The sequence below is a fragment of the Pinus tabuliformis genome, chromosome 2_1, assembly GCF_031772625.1.
Source record: "Pinus tabuliformis cultivar Carrire ecotype Pingquan chromosome 2_1, CPIR1, whole genome shotgun sequence".
Lineage (NCBI taxonomy): Eukaryota > Viridiplantae > Streptophyta > Pinopsida > Pinales > Pinaceae > Pinus > Pinus tabuliformis.
In genome coordinates, this window is record NC_142299.1 from 526,272,516 (window position 1) to 526,285,825 (window position 13,310).

General features: G+C 37.0%; 1 protein-coding gene across 1 annotated transcript; it reads right to left on the reverse strand.

Moving 5' to 3' along the window:
- Positions 1–6,773: 6,773 nt before the first annotated feature.
- LOC149201272 (TMV resistance protein N-like) lies at positions 6,774–10,839 on the reverse strand. The gene is made up of 5 exons (XM_089401247.1): positions 10,131–10,839; positions 8,945–10,043; positions 8,351–8,671; positions 8,167–8,256; positions 6,774–8,057 (listed from the first exon to the last, which is right to left on the reverse strand). Exons 1-5 carry the CDS (start codon positions 10,628–10,630, stop codon positions 6,774–6,776), a joined length of 3,294 nt encoding a protein of 1,097 aa, XP_089257373.1. The 5' UTR covers positions 10,631–10,839.
- Between the last annotated feature and the right edge of the window lie 2,471 nt (positions 10,840–13,310).

The following is a 13,310-nucleotide window of genomic DNA, read 5'->3' on the forward strand; positions in this document are numbered from 1 at the left end:
TCATAATGTGCTATCATTTCATCCATAAAAATTGCCCAAGTGACAATCTGTTTACGAGAGAAAAACCATCGATACCATACAAATTGATTTGGTTCCAAATATAAAGTTGCAATGCGTACCTTTTGTGTGTTTTACACATTATGGAGATAAAAATATTGCTTCATCTGTAGTATCCATGTTACAGGATCCTTTCCATCAAACTTCCTCATATCAATCTTTAGAACTTGGTGGGTCTTCGATCCAACATTAGATTCTATGAAATCATGATTAACATTTATTTTCCTCTTATCATGAGTTTCCTTTATTACCCTTTCACCATTAGTAAGCATTTATTTTAGAAACTTTTTTCAGATCTGTCTTCAAATCTTCCATGTTTCCTTTAAGTTTTTCTTCTAAACCATCCATCTTAGCTTCCATGCCTTTCTTTAAACCATCCATCTTAGCTTCCGCACCATCCATCTTAGCTTCCATGTCATTCATATTATCTTCTACGTATTTCTTTAAACCATCCATCTTAGCTTCCACACCTTTCTTTAAACCATCCATCTTAGCTTCCATGCCATCCATCTTAGCTTCTGTTACTTTTTGTGAGAGTGAATTTTGTTGCACTTGGTCTCGTAATTTTGATATATCATGTTGCATTTCTTCCTCTTCTTCATGAGTCATGCTATATCTTCCAGGTTGCTTACTAGGTGTTTCCATTTTCTTTCTTCGGGGCATCAATTATAATTATGCTTCACTATGCTCTTTGAATTCCTTCAAACTAATTTTTCAAACCAAACTTACGCAAAAGTTTTAAAAAAACTACACACGTTTTTCACTTTGTAGGAGCTCGATATTGCATCTGATGTATCTCTAAAATTTCGGATCTCCAAGGTCTTAAATTGCGTACTATAGTAGCCCTCTGAGTCCTCTTTCCAATTCCACTAGTCTGATCGAAATTGGATTCCCCAAGAAAGCGTTATGCCCAATCTCCCATGATGACCTGATTATACACTTTTTCAGTAGAGGGAACTTGTATGAAGTGCCACGTGTCACTGTTTCAACCCTAGGACTTGAAAATGATGCACAAAAAACTACAATCCATCCTCTTTCTATAAATTCTTACGAAATTTCAATATTATACTCAAAGAGAAAGTTATAACTATTTTCCCAAGGTAACCTATTTGGGATGTAATTTGGGAGCCTGCAAAAACCCTAACTTACTTGGAACATATCTCCAAAACTATAGCGACACAAGATCTGAAATTTGGACCCGAGGATCACCGAGATTTCGGCTCGAATAAGTTTTTTTTTAGCTTCTTAAACATTGCATAAAAACAGTTACAGTGAAAATGCCACGATGACCTGTTTTGGAGCAGTGAAACCCTAGAATCCAAAGATATGATACCAAATGTTATGAATCCAACTCACAAAAAGATAGAAAAGATAGATCAACGACTTAGAAATCAGCTTCTTCAAGGGGGAAACCTCCTTTAAATTACACAAATGAATAACTCTTGGATGCTACAAGTGAAACAACACCTTTTCTATATATAGGAGTCTAAGGGGTCACAATACAATCAAAGTCGGCATAACAATAATAATATAAGGGCACAAAAATAACAATAGTGGGCTTCTATGGGGCACAATAATAACAATATGGGTACAATAGGGCCACAACAATAACAATAAGGGCTACAATTATAATAGTAATGGGGGAATCACTAGTATTATAGGGACCTAACAATGGCACTGGGCTCTGCATCAATAATCTACTTCCCTATGTCATTCCCCTTGTCGGGTTCTGACTTAGAGTTGGAACATGCATCTGATTCGGAAGCCTTCAACTTGATCACCAGTGACTACTTGGCCTGACACTTTCTTGTGTTATGAGTGGGGCTCTTATGGAACTGACAACATTTTCCCGTGTCCTTCTTTGTCTTTGTGGTGTTGTTCTTTTCTTGTGGCTTCGACAGGTTTTCCTGGGTCACCTCGCCTTGGATTTGTCCTTTGTTTTGCGGTTTAGGGGTGTCTTTCCCTTGCTTCGGATTCACGTATCCAACGTATCGATTCTTTTGTTTAAATTTATGCTTGACCTTGATAGCGTATCAATAGGAAACGCCAAGCGAGGAGATGTCTAGGAACTCCATCTCATCCTAGATGTATTTGTGTAGACAACCATGGTACTTAAGTACCAATGTCGCTCAAAATCCTTGATACCCAACTTCATGCGAATGGTATGAAAAATATTTGTGAACTCTAGTATGTCTTGGTCGCTTCCCTATCACAACGTGGTCCACTTTATGTATTTATCCTCATATCTCTCGATTGGGTAGTACTCCTCCTTGAAGTTGTCTCAGAAATAATTCTAGGTGGGTGCGACTGAAGATAGTGAGGGTTCATTCTCGTCCCTCTTCTCATAGTAGGTTTGCCACCAGTCCTTGATGTGGGGGGAGACTTTGAGGAGTCCAAAAGTAATATTTTCTTGGTTGGAAAAATCATAAACTAAGAAATATCCTTCGGGAAGATTTAACCATTTATATATGGAATTCACATCTATCTGACAGTCAAATATGGGGATGTAAAAGTTAACTTGTACCTTAAAGGGAGTGGCACTTCTAGAGTGGCTACTGGAAGAAGATGTGTTGCATGTGGGTAGCCATTGAAGGATCTGGGTGAAGTTATCCATCATCGTGTTCCTCTATTACTCAAGGGCTTCTTCGAGAAATATTTTGAAAGGATCTCCTAGCCCCTTGTCTTTCTTTTCTTCTGCCATGGGAAGTCATCGGGGTTTGCGAGACTGGCGTTGCAAAGGTTCAACCATTTCGAGCCCTAACTCCTTATACTCCAACCTCTTTGGGGACATGCAAAGAAAAATAAAGAAAGAGCAGTCCGATTTGATACCACTAATCCAAAATTAAGCAAGAACACAAATAAATACAAATATAACCAAAAATACAAAGGTGTATCAGAAATAACACTTCACTTCATTAATCTCAAAGAACTAAAATATGCTAACATACAGAATGGAAATAAATTGGCTTGGGCGATAATAACTTATCTTTGAGAAGCGATGTGGTGACTACATGCACATGAATTGTGTTACAATGAGACTCAATGAACTTTTTATTATTGAACAATAAGGGAAAACCATAAAAAATCAAAACCCTAACCCAAGAGATGGAACACAAAGAGTTTGTGGGCCCCGTTGGGGTTATTTGGGTAGCCAACTTCCCGGGGTCGTAACTTGGTCATATTATCTCTGTTTGGTGTGTATGATACCTCGTTGAAAAGATCTCCCTAAGTAATACACGATTTTCTATAGATCCCTACCTTTGGCTACGAATCTGCTGCAGACACAAAAAACATCGTTTAGGGGGTTAAAACTACTCCAAAAGTTCAGGACCCGAAAAATTGCTAAAAGTATATTTTGCTACTATAAACAAGGAAAGTAATGAAACCTACCGGAGGTCTAGGTGGAATAGGCAAGTTGCTACCAATATCCACCTGGATCATGGACCCAGGGAATGGATTTTTCAAATATTACATTTCAACTAATTTTAAATATCCTATTATGTTCTTATCTAATGAGTTATTGTTTCATTTATTTATCTCACGTGTTTTTATCATTTTATATTACTATTTTAATGTAGATGTGGTGTTCCTCGATGGGGGTGTTAATCTTGATATGATGGATTCATTGGAGGTTGTTCCCTCCTCCTCCCAAGTGTACATGCTCAATTAAGGAGCTTAGGCGTTTTTACTATCGGTCGGTGTTTGCATGCAGGGATATGGGTGGCGACATATTCCTTTAACGTGTTTTTCCTTACAGTCTTTGCCCCATGGAACAATTAACGTGAATGGTGGTGAGGACATGCCATTTCAGTTGTTTTCTCTCCATTGCTTTGAGGTTTTGTTGTCCTCCTTGGTTCAATCTTTCTTTGTTGAAGATGTGCGGTAATATTTCCTTTCAAGGGTGTATTCAAGGTCCTATTAGTGTGTTGGTGAGCAAGCTCTAACTTATTTCTTTTATATTATTTCGATGCTTGATCTTGCGTCCTTTTGTTAGTTGGGTCATTCATATTTTATTTCTATTTGTTATGAGGTTAATTCTCCAATCCTTGAGGCTTTTTATTGGTCAATGAGGGCCTTTCAGTCTTCATTTCAGTCAGGTCTTGAGTTATATTGTGTTTGTTGTTCAAAATAGCTATAAGTTTTCTTGTGGAATTTCATTAAGTTTTTTACTGGGTTGGTTGTTAATTCATGGCACTACCTTGTTAGTGTTGTGTCTCTACATTTCAAAATTAAGTTAGCGTAAAGGAAAGTATTTCCTTGTTCCAAGGCATTGTAGAGTTTAGTGGGTCATGGTTCTAAACTGTGAGGAGTTTGATTACTTGGTGAATGTGGAACTTTTAGTTTGGCAATTTGGTGATGATATAATCATGTTATTAGGTCCGGGGTTCCGGGTCCTATGTTGATTCCTTCAAAAGGTGCCCCAAGCATTATCTTTGTGTAGTTTTGATGCCTCATAGATCGAGGATGAGTAATAGGTAGGATGGAGGAGGCAACATTTCTTTGGGGCGACGAGGTTTCATCCCTTCGCATACGATTATGTGGCTACTCTCTTCAATGCTATTCGTCCTAAGGCGAGGAAAGAAATTAAAGTTTTGGAGAGTCAAGATGAAGGACATCATTTATATCATTCTGATTCAGATTTGGTGGGTGAACATTTGGAATGAAAGGCATTTCCAACCCTGGAAAGGAAGCTTCATCGTCTGAATTCTCTTGCTTTAAATCTTCAAATGTATACTCTAGTGCGAATGGTCTTCAAATATAAGCAGGTGGACAATTACAATTGTATTCTCATCTCTGAAGGATATCAAACATATGCTCTGAAATCACAAGTTTTTTCTAGATAGTTTGGAATCTGGTTTGGCTCGTGTAGAGAGATTTCTTGTGAGTGATTGCCTCTAGTGACCTCACAGATCCTCCTTGATCTAATTCTTAGGCGCCATCTATAATCTATTTCCCAACCACGATTAACGATGTAGAAATTCAATGTTTTTGGAAACAATTTTGGAGGGTCTTCAATGAGATTGCTAAGGTATTGCTTTTTGGCTTCTTGGATTCTTTGTTTGTATCCTCAACATGTTTTATTCTAGGTGTGATTTGGTTGAAGAAATCCTCTTGGTTGATATGTGGGGTAGTACTAGTGAGATCTTCTCCTATATTAAGCTTTTGATTCGATTGTGGATGATATGGTATTGTTATGGCATTATGCATTTATGATGGTTCTTGGTTCAAGGTGTTTTTTTTGGTCATTGCAAATGAATACTATGGATTTGCTTCCTCGTTATGTTTTGACATGGTGGTGGACTAGATGTGTATAAGGTGTGTTGCCTGCATGTTGTCTTTGCAATTTCTTTGTACCTCATGGCATCTTGGTTGTAACCTGGACAACATTGTTTTATACTCTGGTGGTGAGGATATATTTTCCTAGTGTTTTGTTGGTCTTGCTAGCACTGGTTATTGCATGGACATATATTTTCCGATGTGGAAATTAAATTATGATGATTTTTTAATGGCTTGGAGGTGCTTTGCTTAGTTCGTTTCGATGGCATTGGATATTGCCTGGACAACTATTTTCTTTTGTGGAAATCAATTTCTGGTGACTTCTAGGGATGCATGGAGAAGTACTTGCGGACTTAGTCTCTTTTTGTCCTATTTGTATATACTGTGGAAATGATCAGTATAATTATGCCTAGATGTGCTAGATTGAGCATTTTGCTCTTTTGCTTTGAATGTACTTGGTTGTTTGATTTATTATGGTTTTTTAGTACATTAGGTAGATTTAAATGACAATCTCTCTAATCTCCCTTTTCCAATAAAATATAAATTCAATTTACAAAAAAAAATGTAGATATGGTGTTTTTTTTATAAACTTAATAGCGACCTTTAGAAGACCTTTTAAGGAATATGGAGATTAAAAAAATTAAAAGCAATATATCAATTAAAACAAAAACAAAAACAAAGGCATCCAAAATAGTTGGAAATTTAAATGATTAATTACTTATTTACAACCAATCATATAATTTATATTTTTAAGGCATCCAAATAAGTTAGAAATTCAAATGATTAGTTACTTATTTACAACCAATCATATAATTTATATTTTTAAGGCATCCAAATAAGTTGGAAACTTAAATGATTAGTTACTTATTTACAACCAATCATATAATTTATATTTTTAAGGCATCTAAATAAGTTAGAAATTTAAATAATTAGTTACTTTCTGTATTTAAATGATTAATTACTTATTTACAACCAATCACATAATTTATATTTTTATAGATATCATTAATTTATATATATTATATATTTAACGTAATCATACTTTTACTTATAACTAATTATTTATACAATATATTATCTCATGAATAATATACTTATAACTAATTATTTATACAATGTATTATCTCATGAATAATAAATTCTACGGTTATTTCAACAAATTATGCGTGTATTTATATCATCAAATAAATTACTCTATAGAAGAGGGGCTAACTAGCTTTACAACATTGACTCTTGTTAAAATAATAAACAATAATAAATAATGATTTATATATTCTATAGTGATGGGCCTTCTCAAAATAATCACGGCATACAGAAGAGGGGCTAACTAGCTCTACAACATTGACTCTTGTTAAAATAATAAACAATAATAAATAATGATTTATATATTCAAAAGTGATGGGCCTTCTCAAAATAATCACGGCACAGCTTCTCGGCTGCTACTCCCACACGGGACACACCAATTTGTGACATTGAGAGACGTCGAGCATCTCTAACCACGTACAATGTTCAATACCTTCCACTTCTTCTAAGTCAAAGCAGTTCCAAACACTTAGCTTCCGAAGATTTGTGGCCTGGGCTAACCCCCATATGCTCTTCAGATTCACACAGTGCGCTGCCCATAACTGCTCCAAAGATACAAATGTTTCTATACTTGGTAGCTTTTCTAGCTCAAAGCAGTTAGAAACATCTAGGCATCTAAGCTTTGTCACCTGCGCTGACGCTCGTATGGCTTTCAGTTTCCTACATTCAGCAGCCTGCAAAACCTCCAAGGATACCAATATTTCCAAACTAGGCAGCTCTTCTAACTCAGAGCATTCAGGAACAAATAGGTATCTAAGCTTTGTCACCTGTGCCGACGCTCGTATGCCTTTCAGTTTCTTACATCCATTAGCCCGCAAATCCTCCAAGGATACCAATGTTTCCAAACTAGGCAGCTCTTCTAACTCAGAGCAGTTAGAAACATATAGGATTCTGAGCTTTGTCACCTGCGCCGACGCTCGTATGCCTTTCAGTTTCTTACATCCATCAACCCGTAAATCCTCCAAGGATACCAATGTTTCCAAACTAGGCAGCGCTTCTAACTCAGAGCATTCATCAACATATAGGATTTTAAGCTTTGTCACCTGTGCCGACGCTCGTATGCCTTTCAGTTTCTTACATCCATCAGCCCGCAAATCCTCCAAGGATACCAATGTTTCCAAACTAGGCAACGCTTCTAACTCAGAGCATTCATCAACATATAGGCATTTAAGCTTTGTCACCTGTGCCGACGCTCGTATGCCTTTCAGTTTCTTACATCTATTAGCGTGCAAACCCTCCAACGATACCAATGTTTCCAAACTAGGCAGCTCTTCTAACTCAGAGCACTCACGAACATCTAGGATTCTGAGCTTTGCCGCCTGTGCCGACGCTCGTATGCCTTTCAGTTTCTTACATCCCTCAGCCAATAACTGCTCCAAGGATACCAATGTTTCCAAACTAGGCAGCTCTTCTAACTCAGAGCAGTTAGAAACATTTAGGATGTTAAGCTTTGTCACCTGCGCCGACGCTCGTATGCCCTTCAGTTTCTTACACCCCTCAGCCAATAACTGCTCCAAGGATACCAATGTTTCCAAACTAGGCAGCTCTTCTAACTCAGAGCAGTTAGAAACATTTAGGATTTTAAGCTTTGTCACATGCGCCGACGCTCGTATGCCCTTCAGTTTCTTACATCCATAAGCCTGCAAATCCTCAAGGATACCAATGTTTTCAAACTAGGCAGCTCTTCCAACTGAGAGCAGAAAGAAACATCCAGTAATCTGAGCTTTGTAGCCCGCTCCAGAAAGAAACATCCAGTAATCTGAGCTTAGTAATGCTTCTCAAATTCTGACATTGGCGTACCTGCATCTCCTCCAAAGATATCGGAAACTGCAGAGGTGTCTGCAAAAACAAAATGTTCATTCCAAACACAAATGTCGTGCAGCTGTAATAGCTGCTAAATATATAAACGCTAACCCAACAAATTTCTATTTACCTGTGATTCACTTTTCTCGTTCCACAATAGAGCCATTAAATCGCATTTGTACAGACTTAGAATCCTTAAATTCTTCACTGAAACCCAGGAAGGCAGGGAAGAGTGAGGACATCTGTTCCACCTGAGGCATGATAGGTTTGGTGGCTTCGCCTTCCTCAAAATGGGTTCCAGGTGACAACCTTCCATATCAAGAATTTGCACACTCCTGAAACTGCGTTCCAAGACAGCATTTTCAGTATCAACGACGCCAAATACATCATCATCATCATCTTGGCCACTATATTCACCGGGAACCATCCCAATTCCGCGGAAGGTTATTTCCTGTCCATTGTTGAAAAACAATCGTTATTATTTGTTCATTCAACAAACATTCTCTGACTTTTAGTGGATAACAAATAAAGGATTGAATGACTGAAGACTTACAGCATTTTCAGTATCAACGACGCCACTTCCAATTCCGGGAACCATCCGAATTCCGCGGAAGGTTATTTCCTATCCATTGTTGAAAAACAATCGTTATTATTTGTTCATTCAACAAACAATCACAGACTTTTAGTGAATAATCTTTAAAGGATTGAATGACTGAACACTTACAGATGATTGGTGTGACAAATTATGGATGAGGTTCTTTGTTAGGACAAGACGACGAGGCAACGAAGACGCTGCAACCTGTCTTCCCACGTCTCTTAGGTGGTCGTGCATCTGTATAAAATTCAAGGCGTCAACTTCCACAAGAGATTTGTCCTGTAGATTTAGAAACCCCCGATTTCCTCTCCAGCCCGATGAGTTCCATATGCTTATTGCCGAATCTCTGTTTCTTTTTACGAAAAAGCAAGCAATGTCTAAGAATATATTTTTTTCCTGTTCATTGAGGGAGTTATAGCTTATTTTAAATGTGTCCTGTATAGCACTGGGAACTATTTGTCTAAGACTCTCCCATTCTTCTTCCCACTGAGATATATCTTTACCATAAAGAAGTGCCCGAAATATTTTTAAAGATAGGGGCAATCCATTACAATAATCTATGAACTTATCTACCAGAGATTTAAATTCTGGGAGAGGAAATGCTTGGCTGAAGGCATGGGAACAAAAGAGCTCTAAGGACTGCTCTTTCTTAAGTCCTGATAGACTATAAATTGATGAATTTTCAACTTTTAAGCTTCTCAAAACATTCTTATCTCTAGTTGTAATCAATATTAAGCTCCCTGAATTGAGACCATCAGATTGGGGCAAAAATGCCTTCACCTGATCCACATCGTCAACATCATCTAAGATCACTATGGCTTTACAAGATTTGAGAGGCTCTATAAGCATCCCCTTACCTTCACGCACACTGTTTACCTGCTTATTGAAGTCAATCAAGCTATTAAGAAGTTGACTCTGCAACAAATGTAAAGACCCATTGGTTGTATTTTCTCTGACGTCACATAAAAAACAACTTCTATGATAAGCTGATTTCTTCTTATTGAAGAATGTTGTGGCAAGTGTTGTCTTTCCCACACCACCTAACCCTACAATCCCTAAGATCTGGGGTTTTCGGCCCTGTTGTTGCGTCAACTGGACTGTATTTTCAAAATCTTTCAGTTTGTCATCGAGGCCGGTTGGATACTCCGCCACGTACAAATATGGCTTTGGCACCCTTTCCAACAGACATTCAACCACCTCATCGAGCAGTTCCAGCACCAAATCCTCGCTGGAGAAATTAAGTAGACCTAGTGAGAAACAAACGTCTATGCCTATAAAATACAACCATAAGGATAGGGAAGGTTTGAGTTTTTACCCATCATTGTCCTTCTGCAGCTCGAACCCGCTCTTGTTTGCAACTTGATGGAGTGCATTTCTCCATTCTTCAATAGTGCTGGGATCATGTCGCCCCTTCCTTTCATGAGTTGCTAGAGCTTCACCATAGAGGCCCAACATCCACCGAACGTCCCCTGGTTTGACGCGGTAAAAGACAGGAACTATGGGAGCATTTGACTTTAACATCAGACGGAGCTCATTGAGGCACCATTCCGATTCAGCGTATCGAGGAGAAAAGATCGCCACGTGAAGTGAGGCGGTCCTAATAGCGTCTGCGAGTTGAGAAGAAATTTCACATCCCCCTTGCATCTCCTCCTCATCGAAGAAAGCCGTCAATCCTTTCTCGCGAAGGCGACGGTAGAGAGACCTGGCGAAGGTTTTCTTCACATCAACCCCGCGATGGTTTATGAAAACTTTGTGGGATTTGTTGGTGGAATTAGCAGCAGCGGAGGAGAAGGTGGAGGATGAAGATGATGCCATTGCCGAGATCAAAACAGAAATTAAGGTAGTAATGGTTGGATGCTATGGACGCAGAGTCTGCACAGAGACGATTCACTATTTCAAAAGCGCAGAGAAATTGTAGAAGATTGGGTACTAAAAGGGCATGAGGAATTGTGGGAAAATTGGTGTGCACCTGTATCCCTGTAATATCTAGATTAAACCTTCACCTGTTATAATCGACATCGACCATAGAATATGGCCATATCCAACGCGTTTTTGATGTCAAAGATAAGACGTTGATGGACCCCACACGCATTGGTCTAAAACATAAGACGCACACGGACCCCACACGCATTGATCAAAAAGACAAGACGCATGGACGCACTTGTTTATCACCCGAGTCCCACCTCAAGCTTTGTCGTAATATCCCATTATTATATAAATATTTGAAATCTAAAAAATGTTGTTTAGATTTTTTTTTAATGTAGTAATTATATGTAGTTTTAAAAGTATTTTAATGTAGTAATTGTATGTAATTTGAAAAGTATCCTAATTTAGTGATTATAAGTAATTTTAAAACCATTTTAGCTTAATATTTTGGGGGAAATTATTTTTGAGTTATAATTTTTTTTTATATTTAATTTTTCAATTTTAAAATAATATATTCTTATTATATAAATTAAAAAATGATAATAGACATTGGGATGGGGAAGAATGACGGACTGAGTGTTCCGCATTCGAGGAGGGGCCTGGATAATATGCACATCTGGATGTATTTAAATGTGAGTAACTATGTTATAAATATTTGGTAAATTTATGTTGTTAAGTTGTAAAGCAAATAATGAAACTTTGCCAATATATATATTGTATATGGCTTTGGATGGGGTATGTGTTCCGCATTCGAGGAGGGGCCGGGATAATATGCACATCTGGATGTATTTAAATGTGAGTAACTATGTTATAAATATTTGGTAAAGTTATGTTGTTAAGTTGTAAAGCAAATAATGAAACTTTGCCAATATATATATATTGTATATGGCTTTGGATGGGGTATATTTTATATATATGCTTTTCAAAATAAAGTATATCATTATAGTTTATCTTTATTAATGGATTTAAATGATCTTTGTAATTGATAAAGAATGTTTGAGCTGTTGTATTAATTTGAGTGTTTAAAACCAATTAAATTTTAATATTTTTATTAATTTATTGAACATGATTTTATTAAATTTAAATAATTTGAAATATTATATATACATAAATTTATATATTTTATTATACATTGATGACACAGACGGTTTTGGGTACTCTTATAAAAATCTTTTTTGGTTTGAAGTGGTACGGGAATAAGTAATGGGAGAAAAAAAGAAAATTAACAACTATGTCAATGCAATGAGAGAATATTTGATTTAATTATTCTCTCTCTCGGAGGGTTATTGTTTTGTGTAGGAAGAATTATAGTAATTATAATATTAGTAATTGTATCAAGACGTGCAAAGAATGTCAATAGGAGGGGTAGGGAAATGTGAAAGAAAGTTGAAATTGAAAGCAATTTTTTTTGTATCGTTGAACGTTAGGAATCATTACAGTTTTTGCAATCTCTTTGATTCTTTTTTATTTTTCTTCCAATACTAACTATCCAATTAGTTTTAAAACTAATTTTATTTTTACAAATGAAACTAGTTTTTCTAAAGATTCACAATAAAAATGACAATAAAAATAATCGGTTACTAAAAACAATTTCGTTAAACAAAATAATAAAACAATCAAAATTAAAATAAAATATCAATAATTATTTTGATTAATTTTATTTCATTTATAATTACAATACATACTTAAAGTAAAAATACATCCAAATTAAAATCACAACAACTGAAATTACATCAAAATCATGTTGGAATATGTAATTCTTACTTGTCTCAGTTGTGATTAGTTCTATTTGGAGGAGTTTGTTCCTAACTATGTTCTTAGATTTGTGTGTGGTTGAGATATTCTCTCAACTAACAAATTGTGTGTCCAAGATAGTTTTCCTATCTTGAGACAATACGCCTGTATATGTAATATCATATTTGATTAATGGAATACAAATTTACCTTATGGAAATTTAACATGGTATCAAAGACCTCAGAGCCTAGCCCCTCCTAGGCTTGGCCCGTCCTGGGCTGAAGGAAATAAGAGTATATTTTTTAGTTTTTGTTTGTCCATCAACACAGACTTGTGGAGCTGTGGTGCGATGCAATAAAATGCTGGAGGTTCTAACTATTAGAGAATTGGAGGAGCATCTCTGCACGCAGCTTGGCCGATCTGTGGCTCTTTGGCAGTTTTGTGGATGATCAAGGGTGATTAGGTGGTGGTGAGTCTACCCATCGTAGAGGAGCAGTCGATCTGTGAGTCTACAGATCTATGGATACAAGCTGGCTCTTCCCTACATACACTACTAGGCTTCTCATTTGGGATGAGAGGCACTCCGGGCTACATGGTGCCTGAATGGCTCATGGATGCGGGTGTGAGCAGCAACAGGGATGTTTACAGCTTGGGCATCGTGTTACTGGAGATTGTGTTCAGGCGTCGGTGCATAGATCTGTTGGCTCCAGAGAAAGATTGTTATCTTCCCATTGTGACCATTCAAAGAGCTTACTAACCTTGCTCCCGCACTTCATTGCCTGTGAACGAAAGCAGGTCTTCTCAAAGATTAATGGGTAGATTAGAGTCTTTCGGT

What these genes read in the sequence shown, in the direction of transcription:
- LOC149201272 (XM_089401247.1), bottom strand. Translation starts at nt 10,630, where the DNA reads ATGGCATCATCTTCATCCTCCACCTTCTCCTCCGCTGCTGCTAATTCC. An exon ending in CTGCAGAAGGACAATGATGG is followed by an intron (nt 10,044 to 10,130) that starts GTAAAAACTCAA and finishes TAATTTCTCCAG; the next exon opens with CGAGGATTTGGTGCTGGAAC. An exon ending in CTAAGCTCAGATTACTGGAT is followed by an intron (nt 8,058 to 8,166) that starts GTTTCTTTCTGG and finishes GAGGATTTGCAG; the next exon opens with GCTTATGGATGTAAGAAACT.